Source organism: Pogona vitticeps, chromosome 5, assembly GCF_051106095.1.
Source record: "Pogona vitticeps strain Pit_001003342236 chromosome 5, PviZW2.1, whole genome shotgun sequence".
In the NCBI taxonomy this organism is placed as follows: domain Eukaryota; kingdom Metazoa; phylum Chordata; class Lepidosauria; order Squamata; family Agamidae; genus Pogona; species Pogona vitticeps.
The window spans coordinates 189455001-189476122 of NC_135787.1; the positions used below are offsets into that span (position 1 = coordinate 189455001).

Sequence of the window (21122 nt, forward strand, 5' to 3'; positions counted from 1 at the left end):
ATTCAGTTATAATTGTTAAAAGCCTGCGTGAAGAGATGGGTCTTTAGCTTTTTTGCAGAAGGATAACAGGGGAGGGGCCCTCCTGATCTCCCGAGGGGGAGCGTTCCATCGCCTGGGAGCTGCCCCCGAGAAGGCCCTCCTCTCCCGTGTCCCCATCAGCTGGGCTTGGGCTGGCAATGGGACCGAGAGGAGGGCCTCCTCTGCTGATCTTAATCACTGAAAAGGCGCCTATAGGGAGATACGGTCCTTCAGGTAGCCTGGACCCAAGCTGTTTAATGAAGTTTTCCTATGAGTATTGTTCTGCTGGTCAACCTTTATGCCTCCACAGCCCATGGTAAAAGTAGAAGATCGCCTGGGCTGGGAGTAAGACATCAGGCAAAAACTCTGGATACTTTGAAACATCTGATTGTGGGTACCGCGACAACCCATGAGATCGAGCAAGAAAGACCCTCCACATGTGTGGCCGCCACTACAGGGAGGACGTAGTCACAGCTGCAACAAAAATACCACAACAACAGACAGCAACCCCAGTGTACACTAGCCCTTATTTAAGAAAACTATGGTTCTAATTCTTCCTCCTCCTCCTCCTTTTTTTTCTTTTTAGGGTGTTATTCGAGACATGGGAGCCGGGGTGGACAGAGTGATGGACGACAACTCAGGAGAGTGGGTTTCACATCCCCGTTTAGCCACGGAAACTCACTGGGTAGGGGTCGGCACTGGTAAAATCACTTTCAAATATCTCACAGGCGTTGTTGCTAGCCTGCGGAACTCCTTGCCACAAGATGTAGGTGATGGCATCTGGCCTAGGTGCCTTTAAAAGGGGATTTGGACAGATTTCTGGAGGAAAAGTCCATCGCAGGTGACAAGCCATGATGGGGATGCATACAATCTCCAGGTTTAAAAGGAAGGGACCTCCAAAGGCCAGATGCAAGGGAGGGGGATCAGGTGACAGGTCTCTCCTTGTCTCGTGTGCTTCCAAAGGCATCTGGTGGGGCCCTGGTGAGATCCAGGAAGCTGGACGAGAGGGGCTCTTGACCTGATCCAGTGGGGCTCTTCTGATGTTCTTATGAAAGCCCTGTTAGGGCCCCCATAAGCCAGCTGCAACGTGGCAGCCCATAACACACCTTAGCGGGCACAAGGGCAGTGCCCGAGATTCAGATGTCATTTTTGAGACTGGATCTGGAAAAAATAGCCCATGCCCACGCAAGATGGGGGGATTCTGGGAACACCCCCCGTTCACAACTGTTTTCAGAGCTTTGTAGTTAAGCATCGTGAGTGGTGGGTCCAGAACCGGGAACTTTTCCTCTATGGACCTCCAGCTCCTGGGATCCTCCTGGCTCTCAAGAACAAAATTGCCAAAGCCCCGAGCCTTAACAAGAGGGTTGTGCGACAAAACCTAGTGAAACTGCTAGAAAACGGAGGCTTCGTATAGGTTTGGAGAGAGATCCCACGTTTTGTCGTTTGCACAGAACCCTTGAGTCTTCACACCATTCCCCTCTGGGGCAAAAAGCAGGCCAGCAAAGGAATCATTCCCACCTAGAAGGCTTTCCCCCCGCTTGAATTCTCTGTCTGAACCTATCTTTCCTCCCACCTGCTCTCAGCATCATTCCCTAATCTGTAAAACAGGAATCGTTTACAATAGTGCAGACAGAAACATTCCAGCGTGAGCATTCCTAGTTTGCTGTCTGAGGCAAAGCGGCTGCATTTCCCTCATTATCCTGTCTTTCTTCTACCAGACAGGATGGGGCGGGCTGGGTTATTGGGGGGGGAGGCCCAGGTGCAAATCTCACTCACCCACAGCGCCTAACCTATTTCGCAGGGCTGTTGTGAAAATCAAACGGCAGGGAGAGAAAAACAGCTAAACTCAGCTCATCATAAAAAAATAGTAACCACATACAGTACTTGTCATCCCTATCAGAATCAGGCAAACGGAACTCCTATGTGCATTTAAACTGAGAACTTTCCACTATTATGATTTTGTTTTCGAGTTGACACCTCCCAGAACAGTAAGCAAAGGGCGCTGCTTATATACCACCCCATCGTGCTTAGTGTATCCTCTGGATGGTTTGCTATTTAATGATGCAGGCTGCATATTGCCCCCCCCCAAGTGAGCTGGGCATTCAATTTACCAACCTCAAAAGGATGGAAGGTCGGATCGATTCTCAACCGGCTACCGGAAACGAATTGAACTTAAGCCGTGAGCAGAGTCGTGATTGCAGGACTGCACTTTAACCACCGTGCCACAAAGCCATTTCAAAATGTTCCCAAACTCCAGCTAGGCAGTTTCATAGATAGCTAACTCAGAAACAATTGCTCGGCTGATTTGCTTGCTGCTAAGCTTCCATATAAATCTCCCCCAACCGTTTGGATTGGATACAGCCTGGCTTGCTTTCCAAATCTCCTCCTTGAAAATGGAAATGGGGGGGCGGGGTGGGGGGGAATCATGGCATGGTGCTAATCCTTTCTCCAAGTCTGGGTGAAAAGAATGTACAGGGGGTGAGAGGTGTCCTTGTTCCAGAAACATGAAAGATCCGTTTGATTAGAAGCAACATGTAGCCCACAATGTTCTGTGGGTGCCCATCACAGGGGAAAAAGACTTCTTCCGAATCACTTCCACTGCTCTTTAAAACAACCTTCTTTCTCTAGCCACAGCAGCCATGGCCAAGCTGCCAAATTATCCTCCAAGCCTCACCTGCCCCACCCCCCCATCATCCACTAATATAAGCCCACTTTAAAGGATTGTTGTAAGGATGACTGAGATCATGGCCAAGAAGTTGTTCTAGGGACCCCACTGCGAGCGTCAACAGAACTGGGAGGAAGCCGATTCCACTCCTTTTAGCCTCGAATCTCCCAGCCTGCTCCAGAGGCTAGAAAAAAAATTTGGGAGAGCTATGGTACCTTTTTGGATAATGGAGTTCCTAAAATCCCATCCCAGGGGTCGTGGAGAATGCTAGGAGTTGTAATAGCAAGGGGGGAAGAACTTTTGCAAACTTTGTTCTAGAGGGCTGGCCCCCCTCTGTGACTGGTTTGAGTCAAGGGGGAGGGCAGTCATTGAAAACGAGATAATTCCTTCATCCTAGCTGTTGAGTCCTACAACATGAGGAGTCAGAGTGGTGTCGCGGTTAGAACACGGGCCTAAAATTCAGAAGACTGGAGTTCAAATCCATACTCGGCCATTAAACCCACCAAGTAACTTTGCACCCACAATGGTCTCTCAGCCTGACCTATGGTTTAGGCATCCAGCTGCAGAGCCAGAGGTTGGGAGTTTGATTCCCCCCCCCCCCCGGTACCTCCTTGACAGGGACTGGCCATTGGGTCCCTTCCAACTCTGTAGTTCTGAGATCATTATTATTATCAGCATCTCACGGCACTGTTGCAAGGATGAACTTGGGAGTGGGGGGGATCATTCTCACCACCCGGAGCCCGTTGCAAGAAAGGTGGGATCATTGTGGAAATTACAAAACAAAATAAACGACCTGCAATCATCATATGTATCCACTGAGGATTGTGTTTTTTTAAAAAAAATTATTTAAATGTGAAATGCAATCAAAGGTCTTTCTCCGGTGGCCCCACAGAAGGTAAGAGAGTGGAATTGCTCCAAGGAAGAAAGAACACTGGGCATTAGAAGGACACAAGCCCATTCTCTGTGATGCTGCTAAAGATCAAGTTGATCCCAACGAACTCTATCTAGGAAGGCCTGATTCAGGGGCCGAGGGTTGCCTGCCATTTGCCATTTCGTCGGTTGCTCCCTTGGGCTCCGACAAGTCACAGCAACGTGAGAAAAACCTCCAACAGCAACAAAAGGCGCCGAGGAGGCACCTCTCCTGATCTTTTCCATCACAATTTTGGCTCGAGCCTCCCTCCTTTTTTTCCATCCCAGCCCTTCACCTCCGGTTTGGCCCACTATCCCTACTCTATCCTGGCGCTCCTTGACTAAAACGATGTTATGTCTGGCAAATGGCTTCTTTGGAACCAATTCAGGAGAGGAGATGGGGAAAGAAGTAGACCTAAAATAAAATATATATATTTAATGATCTTTTAGATTTTGTCTCTCTCCCTTAATCACAAGAACCTTGTCCAATTTGCTTCCTTTTTTCTTGGCTCACGATACTGAGAAGTTAAAAGGAGAAGCCTGTTCCTTTGTTACCTGGAATAGTTTCTGCCTGATAGATCTTTGCATGTTCTTCAGAGAGGTTAAAAATTTTTGTTTTAAAAAACAGATAAATGCAACCTCGCATGGCTCGCCAGGGAATTCTGGGAGTTGAAGTTTTAAAAAAAGCAACTTCTAATGCCTACATTTGTGAATAGCAAAGGGAGAAAGCTAGCAACCCGGCCAAGGACCTACAGTAGTTTCCTCTCAGGCAGGAAGGAGCACCTGCAGTAGATTTCAGCGTGAGTCCCACTCAGAGTCAAGGATGAGCAGAGACCAAATTCCCAGGATTTTGATGTCTCCTCCAAAAAATTTACTTTCCGATTTCTTATTTTCTTGTGTTTGGTTTTTGTGGAAGCCCACCAACTAGAGGTTGACACAAAAGAAAACTGGTAGGCACATGCTAGAAATAAGGGGGTTCCAGTAACTGAGCGGTGAATAGTATAGTGAAACAGGACTCAGGAGATCTGGATTCAAATCCCTGCTCAGCCAAAGGAACTTACAGTGGACCCTCGACTTACAGATGGTTCGACTTACAGACTTTTCGAGTTACAGACTTCTCTGGCTGCAAAATTTAGATTCGATTTGCAGCCGGAGAATCGACTTACAGACCGGGAAAAAAAAAACAAAATGGAACAAAAATAGAATAAAAACTGCCAGTTATGGGATTGATCGGTTTTCAATGCATTGTAGGTCAATGGAGATTTGACCTACAGACTTTTCGACTTGTAGCCACCACTCCAATATGGATTAATTCCGTAAGTAGAGGGTCCACTGTACTGGGGATGGGCAGAACGGGTAAAACCATTCCTTAAATATCTCATTTACCTCAAATGTGTTGCCATAAGCCAGTTTTGACTTGACAGCACATAAGACAAAGTGAGGAACGCTGCCCCTCCAGATTTTATGGGTTGACCATGCCCATCCACCTTTGCCAGGATAGCTCTCTTCAAGGGAACAGTGGGAGTTATAGCTCAATAGTATCTATAGGGCCAGTTTGGTCCACCTTTGGTTTAACTGGCCTTTCTCAGCCTACAACAATAGCAGTGTAGCAGGACCTCAAATCCTTATGGATGGTTCCCCCCCCCATTCTGTCAGGAGCTGAGGGAAATTCAGGTACTCCACTCTGCACAGGACAGTCCTCTGTTTGAGGATGCCCTCTACGTGATGGGCAATCCTAGTAAAAAGATCAAGAGCCAAGAAAAGGGAAAGCTATCAAAGAGACCGTCTTCCCTATTGTCATTTTTTTACTTGAAATAACAGGCTGGCTTCCCATCGCTCGTCCCAACTTAGTAGACCCAATGACTCAATGGCTAGATAAGTCAGCACGTAGGTAATTCACACTGAGTCAATGGGTCTACTCCAGGCAAGACTAGCTATAACTCACTGGCTGTAATCATCATTTCTTTTTGCATCTATTATTTATTTTAAAATATTTTCACCCCATCTTTCTCCTGGAAAGGACCCATACAGGCACTTGCTAATTAGCATATGCAAATTTAATGCAAATCTATGCCCTCTCTTGCTCACTTTGATTCTGGTGATATGCTTTCTCTTTCAAGGCAACACATAAACAGCCATCCTTACTGCCTATCAAGACATAGTGCTCCCTGAAATAAAAGGCCCACTGAAAACATCCACCTTTGATCTAAAAATAATCATATTCGCTAAGAATCCCTGCTTCAGTTCAAAATAAGACATCTGGGACGGCCTTATTTTGGCAAATGACAGGGCCGGCCCTTTCTCCTTTCACTAGGATATCTGTGTGGACCATGCTGAGGACTCTAAAGAAATTGCCCCGGGTCAGATCCTTGGCCCATCCAGTCCAGTGCGGTCAACACTGACCGGCAGCATCTGTTCTTGGTTTCAAGTCATTTCTCTTTCTTATCCTTACCCACCGATAGGAGGACTTGAACTCGGGACGTACTGTATGCCAAGGGATACTCGTCCACTGAGCTATAGTCCCTTCTCAGCAGCACCTTGTGGTAGTGGGGTAGTTCCTTTTATTGTTCCTCTATGCCATTCAGTCACGACGGACTTATGGCCACCCTCGTAGGGTTTTCAGAATGTGAGAATGGCTGATGGTTGGATTCTGAAAGATCTCCTGGATGGCGAATGAGTGCAGGGAAATCGCCCCAGAGGAAGACCCCAGCTGCGATACAAGGAGATCTGCAAGTGGGATCTGAAGGCCTTAGGAATGGACCTCAACCGATGGGAAACCTTGACCGCTGAGTGCTCGGCCTGGAGGCAGGCAGTGCATCATGGCCTCTCCCAATTTGAAGAGACCCTTGTCCAGCAGTCTGAGGCAAAGAGGCAGTCATGAAAGCAGCCAAATCAGGGAGCTGGACAGGGGACAGACTGGATTTGTCTTCAGTGTGGAAGGGTCGGTCACTCTCAAATTGGCCTTCTCAGCCACACAAGACGCTGTTCCAAGTCCTCCATACAGAGCACGATACCATAGTCTCTCGAGACTGAAGGATGCCTAATCTAATAGGGTTTTCAAAGCATGTGAAATATTTAAAGAGTCGTTTTACCATTGGCACACACACTCCTGTGACGCTCCATAAGCAAGGAGGGGATTTGAACCTCCGTCTCGAGTGTTCTAATCTTGCACCCCCTACCCACAGCCTCACGCCCTCTGCTTTTACATCTGCAAGAAAAGGAGATGCCTGTGAACTAAACCATCTTTCAAACTATGTTTTCATTCTCTTCTACTTCCTCTACGCCACCCTTCCTTCCCTCCCTCTATCTTTTTTTCCCTTCCTCTCTCTCTCTCTCTCTTTCTCTCTCTCCCCCGCCAGTCGGCTTGCATGCAGAGAAAGAGGCCATTCTGCGTTTATACTTTTTAAAAAACTTTTTTTTGTCACTGTTAACCGCATCCGGACTCTATTAAAGTTCCTGGCGCTGGATAAACAATGTAACTGTCGCGTGCAGCAGTCTGAAAATAATTGGATTAGCTAAAACGTATCAGCTAAATAGAGACAGTGCCCGCTTAGACAGTCAGAGTAAATGTCACCCTGGAAAAACCCCTGAAAACTGATCTGACTCACGCTGGATAACTCTGTACTTGCAACAGCCTTGATGAGGAAAGGAAAAGATACATATTTTTACTAACAGGGATATATGCAACCTAAAATCCTAAATATATCCATTCCCAATTGAAACCCATCCATTTCAGAGTTAAAACTATCCAGGTTTTTAGGACCAAGGTGGGGGGGAGGAGGCAGAATCTTGATTCATCATCATCATCATCATCATCATCATCATCATCATCATCATCATCAAAGAACCGCAGAGCTAGAAGGAACTCTAGGATCATCGAAACCAGCCCTTCTCAAGAAGCCGCAGCGGAGAATCGAACTCCCAACTAGACACTGTAAACAACGTAGATTAAGATATTAAATATTGCCAAATGACTTGTTTCTCTCCTTTTGAGAACTGTTTGGTCTGCCAATGAAGCTTTTCGCTGTGGTGCAGTGAATGATACGGCCTCCAGAACAAGCCTGTTTATTTTAAAGCACAGCAGCAGTCACTGGCTGAAAAGCTGGCAGCCTTATTTGCCAGGAGATGATGACCACTAGTCAACGCACCCTGCTTTACTCATTCAATGCTGGAATCCCAGTCATGGGAGTATAAGAACACCACTGAATTAAAAGCAGGAATAGAAAAAGAAAGCAACAGCCACAGCCACAGAAGGACAATGCTCAATATTTTAGTGAGATCTGACAAAAATAAAGGCTGCAGTCATGCGCAAGCTTTTGAGTTATCCAGAACCCACCAGGCTAGGTTACACCTCCAAGGATTACGTATTCTGCGGAAGGAGGGGGTCCAAAAATATGTCCAGATTAGGTTGAAACCCTCAGGTCTGCTGTTAAATTCAGTCTTAGTCATTATCCTAAACTGGATACTTTAGGACTGGAAAAAAAGCTACTTTCTACTAAGTCATAGTCTAGGTCCCTCTGACCCCATATTGTCAACTCTGACTGGCAGCAAATCTCTGGGCATCCGGGCCAGATTGTTTCCAAGCCCTGCAGAGAGAGAGGCTGGGGATTAAACCCCAAACCTCCTACCTCAAAGCTAGGAAACCTTCCAGATGTTTTTGAACTGAAGCTAGTCAGTCAGCCTTAGCCACCAAAGCAGACCGGTGTGGGTCATGTTGTGAAGTTCTGATGCACCCATATTTGGAAAGGGTGTGCATTTCCCAGTGGTGTGCTACACGTTTACACAAATCACTTGCAAATCCCACTTAGGATGGACTGGCTGCATTTATTTAGAATTATTTGTGAACAGGGATCCTCAGAAATATCACATAAATACAGACAACAGTGTATGAGGCTGTGCAAAATGTCCCACAGACATAGAGAATTGGGCTTTTGAGCAAGCCTGCTAAAATTGTTGCCTCTTTTTGAGAAAGTTCCCTCTTTAATTCTGTTCCCAGGCAGATCGTGAAAGATTTGGGAGACAGGCCCAGATCCAGCCGTCAAAACAAATGTTGCCCTCGTTATCTCACTCGTCTGCCCTCCCCGGCTGTCCCCCCCCTTGCAAAAAAAAAACAACTTAAAAAAAAACAACTTAAAATAAACTTAACTCCTGGGATGGGGGGGGGGGGGAATGAACAGAAGTGCAGAGAGATGTCCGAATGGGGGAAATGAAAATGTTTCTATACCTTTCTCTTTTCTTTAAATCACATTTCCAGAACACATTAGGTTTTCTTGGTCCAGGCGCCGCCCTTAACACTACACAAATGGAAATGTACAGACATAAGACGCCTTTAATCAGCTCTCCAGAAATACTCATGAGTCTCCTTTTTTTAAAGGGGTGTTTGTGTAGTTTTTTTTTTTAACAGAAGCTAGAAAGAAAATGTAAGCTCACTCAGCAAAACAAGAGTAAGACTTAGCTTTAAAGTGGGGGAGAGATTAATTAACTAACTAATTAACTGTACTTGTTAAGGATGAAATGGGTTTCAGTATGGAATGCCCACAGTCACAGAAGGCTTAACAAACACCCCGTGAATCCTGGGTTTTATAGGATGTTGCCCTTTAAGGTTGCCAATGGATCAGATAAACTGGCCTGCTCTGCTCTTCTGCCTTTAAGACAACTGGACTGCCAAAATCAGGCAGTTAAACTTTTTCATGGTAGGGGAATAAACCTAATTGTATTCTAAAGCCTACTCATTAAGTCGCTGGCCGTTCTATAAAACTGAGTTTAATAATAATAATAATAATAATAATAATAATAATAATAATAATAATAATAATAATAATAATAATAATAATAATAATAATAATAATAATAATAATAATAATAATAATAATAATAATAATAATAATATTTAGACTTATATACCACCCATCTAGAACATGTCTACTCTGATCATATATAACATACATCTACATACTCAGGTGGAGATGGAAATTCTCATATCTCTTTCACTGAATATATTAATATGATAAGCATCCACTGCCATGTGAAGGAATACAATAGGGGTATATGGTGTTCTACAGGGAGTTAAATTCTCTGTAATAAATCGGTACCAGCATCCTTAAACATCCATCAGGACGTGGCAAGATCAGTCTATGTGGGCCTTGATAGCTCTCCCCTAACCTCTACATTTCAAGCCTGCCTTGCTTCTTTGTTTGTTGAATGTGGGGGGCATTTGAGGCCTGGAGCTGATGTTTAAATTTAAATCTGATTCAAAACTCTGCTCCAGTTTTCCCAGGGGGCCAAAGACAATAGGAAAGGAGAAGGAATGACCTATAGGATAGAGGAAATATATTTAATGAGTACCACCTTTTTCAATCAAAACTTTCTGGAGCCAGGGGGAGGGAGGGAGAGAGGAAGGTTTGGCGCTCATGTTTATTAAAAAGGGGAAATCCTGATCCTTTCCCCAGCATCTTTGTTCAGACATAGATCTGATTATTTTCATGTACTTCCACGTACCCCATGCTTTGGATCTTCGCTGGAAACCATGTCACACTTGGGAGCAAGATATCTGAAATTACACTTACAAGCAAGTAGGAAGTACTTGAGATGGTCACCCTATCACTTTGAAGACAGCATTTCTCAAAGCAACGTTGGTAGACATCCACAAGACTTACTCCCCACCCACCCCCCACCAGATAAGACTATCCAAAATAAAAGGATCCATTTGTAAATTCTTTCTTCAACTCATGTCTTCCCTCAAAACTGAGATTTCAGTCTCTTTAAGCAAGATTTCTAAGGAAGCGTGTTACTACAGAAATTCTGCTGCAATCCACAAAGCTAAAATTTCACTGGACACACCAGCCCCTTTTGTTCGAAGGAAAGAACAGTAATAAACTGCTCCGTGTATCCAAAAAACCCAAAACCCTTCACTTTAGTAAAGAAAGATAAAGGAGAAGAGAAGGGGGGGGGGGGGACAAAATCAGTATAATTTGGTTGAACAGGGCCAGAGTTTCAATGGCTGAGTGGAGATTTGAATCCAGATCTCCCAAGACTGAGGCCTCGTCTCCTCAACCAGTACTTAAAAGAAAATGAAGAATCCTTGTGCATTAGACAAAACAATGCAATACGCCCCCATGCATAAGTGAAATTAGTAACCTCACACTAGAACTATCACTACCGTCATTTCTATATATAGATTAGATACAGTATTTTCTTTTTCTACCGGCATCAGAAAGTACACAATGAATTCCTTTGATCATTAAAATCTGTTTTCTCTGACATAAGCGAAACAGCCTTGGAGCCGAGCGAGATCCTCGCAGGTAGCCTAGAATCACATCATCTCAAAATATTTTAAAGAACCGCCTCTCATGCTGAACATCTGGGTAGGGGAAATAAAGAAGTCTTGGACATGAAAAGTGAACCCGGCGGAATGCAGCTGTTTCTCCATCTTAAGAGATCTTCTGAGATCTCTGTTGGGTTGCTTGACAACTTTTGTGTCATTGAGTCTAATTTGTGTTTCTATAGATCCCAGGGCTTCAGAAACAAGAGTGTTCGGGTGGCTTTCGCTTCCTTTCGGTAACAACTCATTTGGGACCTCAGTTTCTACCAAGGTGCTTTTGATCTGGATTTGCACTCAAAACCAATCCACCCCCTGATTGTTCAAGTTATTCCTTCTACCTCCTTGTTCTTTTGAGCATTTGCAGAGCTTGGATAAGTGCCTTGCCTGGATCTGACGACTCCCTAGCCCATTATGAAGGATTCTGAGGCCTACCATCCAGAAAAGAAACATGGTTCCAAGTTGTGCTTATTGGTTTGACATAAGTTCTAACACTCCCACACCCACTTCCAAAAGAATTTTAAGAATCCATTCAGGACCCCTTACCTGTGCTGGAACGTGCTTTCGGCCTAGATTTGCACCCAAAGCCGGTTGGCGAACCCCCCAGCAGGCTGCTAGGGGGGAAAAGTCCAGAGCCATATTCGGGAACGTAGGATGGGTAGGTGGTTATGGGATGGTGTGTAGAGGAGGAAGCCCCTCCTAATGAGGCCATACCACTCCGGGAGTGAGAAGACTCCAACTTCATGGTATCGGCCAAGGACACCTGATACTTTATGCACTCTTTCTCCTCTTGACGGCTGGATCCGGTGGAGCCCGGGGTGGAGATGGAAGGATCCGGTGAGACATCTTTGGGAGGGGTTGGTGGGAAGCTGAAGAGGTGCGGGCTGGAGTGGCCTGCTGACAAAGTGGAGGAGGAGGCTGGAGGGTAGACAGACAGAGGTCCAGGAGAGCTGTGGTGGATCGGCGTCTTGGAAAAAGGACTCAGGTTCCAAGGTGACGTTCCATGGTGGTGGCTTCCCAAGGCTTTGCTGCCATCCAGCCAAGGGAGAGAACTGTGGAGCAATGGCGGGCGACACACCTGACCACCTGCTGGGGCAAAAGACAACAGAAATCCCCATCAGTTGGTTTTTTCTACCTAGATGGGTCAACCTTCTCAGGTAGGGACCTTAGAGACCATCAGCATTTGGAAACACTGGTTTCTGGGACTCAGATGGCCATATGAGTTTTCCCAAGAGTGAGAAAGAGGCAGGCAAATGGCCATCCTCTGAAAGGAAAACAGCCAAGGTCTGATGACCTTGGCTTCTATGGAATGTGGCTCAAAAGGCCGGATGCCAAACAGAAGACATTTGGTCTTAGAGGCGCCCCCTGATTCTGTTGTTGTTTTCGCTTCAAGAGACAACAGGCTATCAGCAGAGAACTTCTCCCTGGAAATTTCTCAAGTAGAGAGATGAATGGCCCGCACAACTTGGAAAAGCTGCTGTTCCTGAAGACCTCAACAAGAGGTTGCCATCCAATACAATGCCATTTCCATGGCTGGGTGGCAACCCAGCCTCTCAGGTGTTCAAAACATTCAACAATGGCAGTTTATGGCAAGTTTTAACCCTAGTCCAACTTCTTGTGTGTCATCTGACCACAGTAAATTATTTTAAAGGCCTACTGATTTCAATAATTAAGGGTGTTTTGAACCATCCCATGGAAACCAAAAGTGACTTTGCTTGGTCTGGATTGTGTCCTTTTTGCCTCCCCCCCCCTAAGGAGCAAAATAATGCACTGACAAAAACATTATTTTAATTTGTTTGCATCCATTCAGTTTTAATTTCCTCCCTTTAAGATGATGCCTGTGCTACAGGTAGGTGGCAAAGAGCAGGTGGCTCTCAGGAACATCCTCCAGTACAAGGAACCAACCTTCAACTCAAATGTCAGGGGTGGGATCGCTTCCTGCTCTCAAAGCTTTTAGGAAGATAAACTTCTTCAAACTAACCTTGAAAAAGGTTTATATTATGGAGGAGGAGGGTCAACACGATTAATTTTTTTTCTCTGTTTTGCAGTTATGTTAAGGGTCTTATAGCACAATTGAATTTTTAATTTGCTTTCAATCTGTTTTAATCTCTTTTCAACTTGTTTGCATGATGTTTGTGAGCATCTTGAGCACTGGTTTGTTCGTTATTTAATGGAAAGGCAGGCTAGATGTGTTAAGAGGAAGAGGAAGAGGAAGAGGAAGAAGAAGAAGAAGGAGGAGGAGGAGGAGGAGGAGGCAATAATAGAAGCAGCAACTCTTATTATGCCAAGAAAAGTATAGGAAGCTGAAGATGGAGTCTTGGAATATGGGCAGCCCTAGCTGGCAAAAGCCTGCAAATATGTTCACCATCTTACATCAATGACTGCATATTTTCAGAGTTTGGGTAAGGGTGCTTTTAATTCCATGTCTCCAGAAAGCTAATCCTCCAAGAGCAGCATCTCTTAACCAGCCCAGGACTGTTCTGGGAAGGGGACGTCTGCTGAACACAGGAAAAGGTTGGGGTGCTTCCTTTTTTAAAAAAAAGGGCCGAGCTTCGGGGTCGCTCCACAATCACCTTCATCTTTCAGCCTATGCAGACATCAAGCCAAGTCCTGCTCCCACCCCACCCTGAGAACTTGCACAAGGGTGATGTGGGTTGCCTCCAGCAGCCCAATGGTTTAGGTAACCGAACTGCAGAGCCAGAAGCTCGGAGTTCAGTTCCCCATTGGGCCTCCTGTCAAGGAGCTGGACTTGATGATCCATAGAGTCCCTGCCAGCTCTGCAGTTTTAAAATATTATTATTGAACTGCTAGATATCTCAGTGGTTTAGGAATCTGGCTGGACTCAAATGATCCAAGGGGTCCCCTTCTAGCTCTGCAGTTGTAAGATGTTGGCAATGAAGCACAAATCTGGACTAGCTATCAAAGTCAAAGCTCAATCTGGTGGACCTTGTTTGGTTTGTTTCCAATTTAGGCTACCTAGTTTCGGGACAGACGTTCAAAATGAATAAACCTGCACCAATACAGAAGAGATGCTCACCACCTAATTAAGAGGACCACTGATGTACAACTGCTCAGTTCAAACTGTTACTTGAAAATGATATGAGAATAGCCCTCAATTGCCAAGTCTAGTCCAAAAGCCATCCAATATACTGAAAACTCAGGTTCTTCACCCCTAAAAGACATTGCCGCTGTTGCTGTTCATCCATGCTGGGCAATTTACATATATCATAAATAAGGAACCATACTGTGGTTTTTCTGTGTCAGTTTAAGGTTTTGTTTCTCTTCCCAGTTGCTTTTCAAACTGCCAATTCCCACTCCATCGACCTCCGTTAAAGCCCGTACACGCAACAGAGCTATGTGTAATGTGGGAACTAGATTTCAGACCAAAGTGCTATCTGGAAAGAGAACTGAATTTTGAAAATTGTCTTACCTAGAAAACAAGCTCACTTCAGCCTGATAGATTCACCAACTGTTCATACTTTCAGGATTGGGGGAGAATTATATCCCAAATGAACAAGTTGGATGTTATTCTGAAGGAAGCATGCATAGAATCAGGTCAGGGTGAAAGACAGATTTTCTAACCTTCAGATCCTCAATTGACTTTTTAGAAGTATGCCTTTTTGGAAGACACTGACATTCGACACATGTGTCCTACAATAGATGAGATGCATGCTCCTCTGTAGTTTTAAACCCATTTAAACCTGGCCTAAATTTTAATGCAGAAGAGGGGTTCCATCCATTTTAGTGGAATTTAAAATGCATTTGAAATGAATGTGCTTTCACTAAGCACGGGGACTGACATGTTCCTATTCAGTTGAGTGAGACGACTTCTAGAGTGAACATGCTTAAACAGCCTTACACTCCTCATCCTGAACTATGGCGCATAGAAACATATCTGATCAAATGGGGCAGATTTGATTAAAATCGCACCTTCCTTAGGAGTTGATTCTTCTCAAAATAGCCTTATCCATAACATCCCTTTCTTTTTCCAACACACTCACATATTCTTGAAAGTAAATAACTCAGAATTTCATGGATTTTAAAAATCCTTTAGTTTATATAAAGAATTCTTAATAAGATACCTTTTGGCTGTAAACCAATTTTTTTCCAGCTACATATACATACTAAAGACAACACACAACCCTGCCAGAGCAGACTGTTCTGTTAAAATATAGGTGGGGGAATCTTTGCCTCTCTCCGTTCTGTGAAAAAGGTCAGTCTGATTATTTCTGCTTGTTAAGAGCAGCCGTGCGCTTAGCTTTCTGATCAGTTGGCAACCCTACTGAGTTAGACAGTGAGATGATGGCTTAGCAGCTAATAGTATGAACCAAATGCTTGAATTAAAACCCTTGATCTATTTCTCTGTATTACCAAAGTGGGCAAAAGGGTCAGCGCATGGCCAGGGGATTCTGGGAATTGTAGTCCAAAATAAAATAGTTTCTCAAGCTCTGAAACTAGATTGTGCTGCTTTGTACAGCATTTACACCTAGAAGCAAGTACAGTAACTTCCTCCAAGATTTCTATGAAACTGCTTTGAAACCAGAGTGAAAATAAGAGTTTACAGGCCCATTTCGGTGTTCAACGCCTATGTAACACCCATGCCATTTCGGTCTAAGCTGTGTTCAAGCCGATGGTTTCGGGTCGTTTTCCTTTCAGAATTTTTCTCTTTCCCTTTTTCCGTTTTCCTCCAACTGGGTCAAATCCTCCTTAAAGGACTCTTTTTTTCTCCCATGGGACAGAGTGAAACTGACAAAAACCCAGCTAGCGAAGCCTTCCCAGTTTTGCGAGGAAACCAGACTGACCGGAGATGTTTTCGAAGGGGAGAAGCGCCCCGATCCACCAGAATATAGAGATTTAATGGGATTTTCAGGGAAGAGACATTTAAACCTGCGGAGTCCCCACCCGCTGAGAGGTTTGATCTCCGTCAGCCGCCGGCTAGACGCTGAACAATTTGATCCTAAGAAGATCCCCTTCGCTGGATCGCCGTGGCCTTACTCCCAAGTCAATGGCCACAAGATCGCCACGCCAGCCGGGCTGCCTATGCCGGCTGACTCGGGATCCCATTCCATCGGTCCCGGTGGGCCTTACCTCCGAGCAAACGCACTTGAGGATCGCCTCGCCTCCCTGCGCTAGCAGAGAGCAAGCGACGATCCTCCGAGAGCTTTCTCGTGTCACCCCCGTGAGCGTAGTTGGGTCTACGCCTGAGTAAACACGAACCTGACTGCAATGCCCTACTCAGGAAGTTTTTAAAGGGGGGGTCTCTTTTCAGTGTTCGCCTGCCTCTCTCTCTCTGCAACTTTACTTCCAAGGAAGTACAGACGCAGAGGAAGACAGTGAGGGGGTAATAGATCTGCTTCCTCGGAAGTAAGCCCGGGGGAATTCAAGGCGACTCAAAGCCCAGACACCCGCGCACCCTAAATGCCATGCCTAATTTCCTTCCCTTCTATGGGGTTTGCTCCCAAGTAAACCTAACTTTGAAACTTTCCGATCGGAACCCATAGATCCGCCTTTAACTATAGCGATGCGCGCCTGGGGGGGTGTGGGGGCTGCCAGTTAATTAGGATTAATCACGCTTACATCTGAGGGCTTGAGATCGTTCAATGCCAAATTAGGAGGCTTTGGTTTGAGGTGAGAAAGACAGAGCCAAGCGAAACCGGGAGGAACTGATCTTCCTGCATGATGTGTGTGTGTGTATCTGTTTCTGTGTGTGTCTGTATGTGTTTTCCTCTTTCTTCACAACGCCCCCCAACCTCGACAAACAAATAAATAATGCAGTGCTCCAAAGCCTTATTTGCGTCGCAAGGAAGCCGCGACAACTGTCCCGCGTCTATTTGTACCGCTTTCAAACCGTGCCACTGAGCCTGTTGTCCTGTCTAAATTTACTCAGAAGTAAGCCCTGTCCAAACTCAGGAGCGTTGGGCTGTGAGCATGAGAAGACTCTGATTCCATACACTCACATACACTTTTATTTCCCTCCCCCTTTTTTTCTGAATCTAATTCAGATGAATGACCCACATCCTTTTATTTTCTTTTTTATTTTCTTTTTAAATACTTTTTCCAACTAGACCAGCCGGTTTCCTTCACCCACCCCAGCCCCGATCGTAAACATTTAGAAAGACACTGAAACCTCCTCGATGCGCTCTGGCCGTTTGGGTGGCACAAACTGGGCATTCAGTCTTCTCCTGAAATGCGTGTTAGTTTAAGGACTAACTAGGCTTAGATTATATTTTAATTGGCTCGCAAACTGGGGCCGTCATTCACCGAGGGCTTGGGCGATCCACCCGTTTCAGGAGGGAAGCCCCGCTCCATTCCGCCCCCCCCCCCACTCCCTCACCCAAACTTTTCTTCCCCCGTTTGACAATTGGGATTTATCCGGGGAGTTCCAATGAGCCGAGAAAATGACTGATCTATTTGATCGATCCACTGATAGCAGGCTGGCCTTCATTTTCACCCTGCTTTCTAAATAAACCCTTTGCCCTCTAAATAGAAGCCCCCGATCTTGAGCCAGCCCCAAATAAAATCAAAGGCAAACCAGCCTGCCTCCAATTCTCAGAACTTTGCCCGGTCCGTGGATCCAGCTGTCCAAATCCAGGGCAAAATGGATCGCATTCACACATGACAGGGAAATCACGTGTTCTCTCCGGTGCGGATTTTGTTTGTTTGTTTGTTTGTTTATCTGAATTTTCAAAGGAGGTGGAGGTCTTTTTAAAAAAAGGGTTTTTATTCATTGCCATTGGTTTTTTTATTTTATTTTATTTTTTGCTGTGGTTTAATCCCACCTTGATGATTTCCCCCGTGTGGAAACACTCTTTTGTTGGGCAATTAAAACTGGAGTCGGTCCCATTCAGGGGAGATCAAAGGGACGAATTGCTGCGGAGAGAGGGGGAGCGATAGTTTTGCCATGCGTTGTAATCAAAGTAATAGTAGGGTAAGGAAATTACTAATGAGGGATTAATATCGCTTGCACAACCCTTTGTAACCACTACAGAAGGCTGAGGAGTCAGTTTCTTGTCCCACGACCAGTCTATTGCGTGCTGGGGATATGTCTAAACACACACACCTTATTTCCCAATTTTGAAAACAGTCCAGAGCAGAAGTCTCTCTTCCAAAAGAAGGGTTGGCACACAGCTATTTTAAAAAAATAAGGCTTTGCTGGGGTGCACCCCCTCCCCCGCCATACGGATTTCTCAAGAGCTCCTTAACTCCATGGGTCCCTTCCTCTCTACACAGATGTCTTTTTCCCTTTTTCTTATAGAACCAAATTCTATTTCCTACAGAATCCAATCCAGCATAGTAAACTCCTTAAAATCCAACCAGTGGTGCTACCTTCCGGCTCACACAGGACACCTCAAAAAGAATGCTCACCTCAAATACTAAAAGGGCAGAAAGATTCAACATTTTTCTTCCGCAAGCACCTCAAGGAACTTGGTAAGCAAAGAGATAAGTCTTGGGGAAAAAATTCCTTGCACTCGGCCTGCCATATTTTGGTACATGTGCAAAGGATCAATCTACAACCCCAGGCCTTTAAAAGTATGTTCCAGTAGGCCCTATTTGCATGGAGACACTCATAAAAAACCTCTGCCTTTCCCCCCACTGATGGTACATAAAAACTACTTCACACTAGATAACACCTTAATGATTTATCTGGGTTGACGAAGAAGCCTGTGCCCCCCTAAAACTGGCAACCATACTTGCGAACTTTGCTAAGCCCTAACAAAGCCTCTTTGTTTTGCTAACTGGGAGTATTCAGCACGGAATCATACATACGAATAGGACAAGCATACCACTTATTTTCCCTGACAGATTTAATTCTAACATCTCAGCCCGGAGGCTAAGTCATTACACCTCTTTTTTTTCCCAAGTTATATTTTAGAACAGTTGCAATATGTGCGTGTCTGTTGCGCTGCTTCCTCTGTCTCTCCAGCGTTAATTGAGTGGTTTCAAAATCACTGTCAAAAGAGCCTATTGTGATTACCATTGGTGTTATTCTTAATATTAAAAACTAGAAATGACAGACAGGGTTTAAAAAAAAAAAACCTTCGGCTCCGACTGAGGAGAAGAGGAGAATCCGAAGCAAACAGCCTGAATTTTTGGGGAAGGGCAAGGCTTGGCAACCGGTTCCAGCCTTAAACCTCTGAAAATCTCACGGAGCCAAAGTGTGGCATTGTGCTCTGGGGATTGGACATTTTTAATCTCAGCCCGGGCGAGAACGTACCTTGGGGTGTCACCATAAAACGGAGGGATTAAACAAAGTCAAGATTCATTCAAACTTTTAAGCACTCTTAAGCCCCCAGTGATCTCCAAGGTTTAAGAGCGGGTAGTGGCTGTGTTTACTCAAAAGTAACGAGCACTTCTCCCCGTTTTCAGTAGGGCTGGAGAGCAGAACGGGAGGACTGTGATTTTTTTCCTTCAAGTCCCTAATAAAATTCAGGAGGATTTTTTAAACTACACCCCTCTGGTGGATCGTGCCCTCATAACTTCCTGCTTCTCTTTCAGATGGTCCTTTCCCCACCCTGGTTAAACTGAGTTCACCGTATCTCGGGTTTTTTTGTGCGGGTTTCTGCGTCTTATAGGAGAGGAAACCTCTCCAGGTCCCGGACTCCATTTAGATTTACACCGTCAGTTGCATTTTATTCAGAAGCCTCGTAGCTCCGTGGGATTTCCTACGGTTGCGGCGTGCTATGCCCTGCCCTTGAACCGGTTTACACGGAGGGAAGGCACCGGTGCCACTCCGGCTCCAGGGGAAATTACTCCCTCTGAACGGAGAAATTCGTGCCACGGTTTCACAGCCAAACTCTCCCCCGTGGCTTCCTCGCCGGTCGTCTTTGCTCCGTGCAATATCGGCTTTAGCTTGCTGGCAAACCGGTCTCTTGCAAGGCCAGGCCTTTCCTTCCAGAGTAAAACCTGCAACAGGATGTGGGACTGCACCGACGCTTATTCTGGGGCTCGGGCTGGTTTCTTGGGAAGGAAGGGGGGGGGTTGTAAAACGGATTATCCGCCAGGCAAGCTCGCTATATAGAGACTCCCCGGTATTATTATTCAAAGCCTTTCCCCAGAAATGGTTTTTCTCTTGTCAGATGCTAATGGCTCGTCCTGGCTGCATTAAATCAGCAGTTTAGAAAGAGCAAGCATGCAGAAGCGGGGAAGAAAAATATACTGTGCGCACACACACACACACACACGCACGCACACACTTGCATAAAAGAGAAACCCAACGCGCTGGTTGTATTTCCGGGGCTTAACACCGTCTGTCAAAAACAGCAGTTGGAAAGAAGGGGGGGGAGGGAAGGCTAGAAAGAGAGAGCCTGCCTCGAACCTCTCGTCCGCACGTCCCCCCCCCGCACGCCCTCCATCCCCCCCACTGCCCCGGTTCTCTGCCTGGGGGGGGGTCACTCACCGTGATGGGCCGGGGGATACCTCTGCACCGTCGCCCGCACCGAATTGCTGTAATAGGGAGGGACGTGGTTCCCTTGGCCGTCGATGTTAAAAAGTACATCCACTTCCTCCGCCAGAGGATACTGAGTCGGGTCCATGTAGGAGTGGCCCAGTCCAGGATGATGGGAATCCGGGTGCTGCCCGTTGAGAACGGCCGGGTGGTGGTGGCTGACCCACCGCGGTTGATCCGTGGTAACTTCCATGCTCCTTCCGGGGCGCGCGCTGTCCGAGGCGGCGGGGGCTCGATCCGGCTGGCTTCTCTTGCGCCAACGGACCCTTCCCTCCGTGCAAAACAATTAAGGGAGAGGGGGGGAAATAAACAGCGGCGACTTATGGGGCGGGGGGCGGAAGAAAGGAGGGGGGAGTCTTAAAACTTTAAAATATATATATATATATTTATAGATGCGCATGCAAAGACTTGTGCCTCAAGTTCGTCAGCCTTAAATAGAAGCAGCGGCGGCGGCGGCTGTGTACAAAAAGTGTCTGCTTACACGGGAAGGTGCTGGAGGTGTTTCTTAAATAAGCGTCTCCCCCGCTCAAAAAAAAAGGGGGGGGGGACTGAAAGAAGCCGCAAAAACCAAGAGCAAAAAGAAAAAAGTCTCCCAGGCGCCGGTCTTCCTCTCGCCTTGTAGGATTCTGCTCCCTGCTTTGGATCACCTGCAGAAGGAGAGGAGAGGAGAGGGCGACGGGGGGGGGGGAGGCAAACAAGAGGGAGGAGGAAAGAAGATGAAAACTAGGTTAAAACGACCGACAACTGTGGTTCCCCCCCCCCTTTGA

General features: G+C 45.9%; 1 protein-coding gene across 15 annotated transcripts in view; it reads right to left on the reverse strand.

Annotated features, from left to right (window-relative positions):
• GATA3 (GATA binding protein 3) overlaps nucleotides 1-21122 on the reverse strand; it is a 71792-nt gene that overhangs the window by 30671 nt on the left and 19999 nt on the right. For 11 of the 15 annotated variants that reach the window (XM_020809813.3, XM_078376484.1, XM_020809812.3 and 8 more), the window contains exons 2-3: nucleotides 20308-21002; nucleotides 11457-11999 (exon numbers count right to left, since the gene is read on the reverse strand). In XM_020809813.3, coding sequence (XP_020665472.1) covers nucleotides 11457-11999; nucleotides 20308-20548 — 784 coding nt within the window. In that variant the 5' untranslated portion in view covers nucleotides 20549-21002. The remainder of the gene's footprint in view (nucleotides 1-11456; nucleotides 12000-20307; nucleotides 21003-21122) is intronic. The other 4 variants (XM_078376490.1, XM_078376489.1, XM_078376487.1 and 1 more) reach the window with 1 other exon arrangement.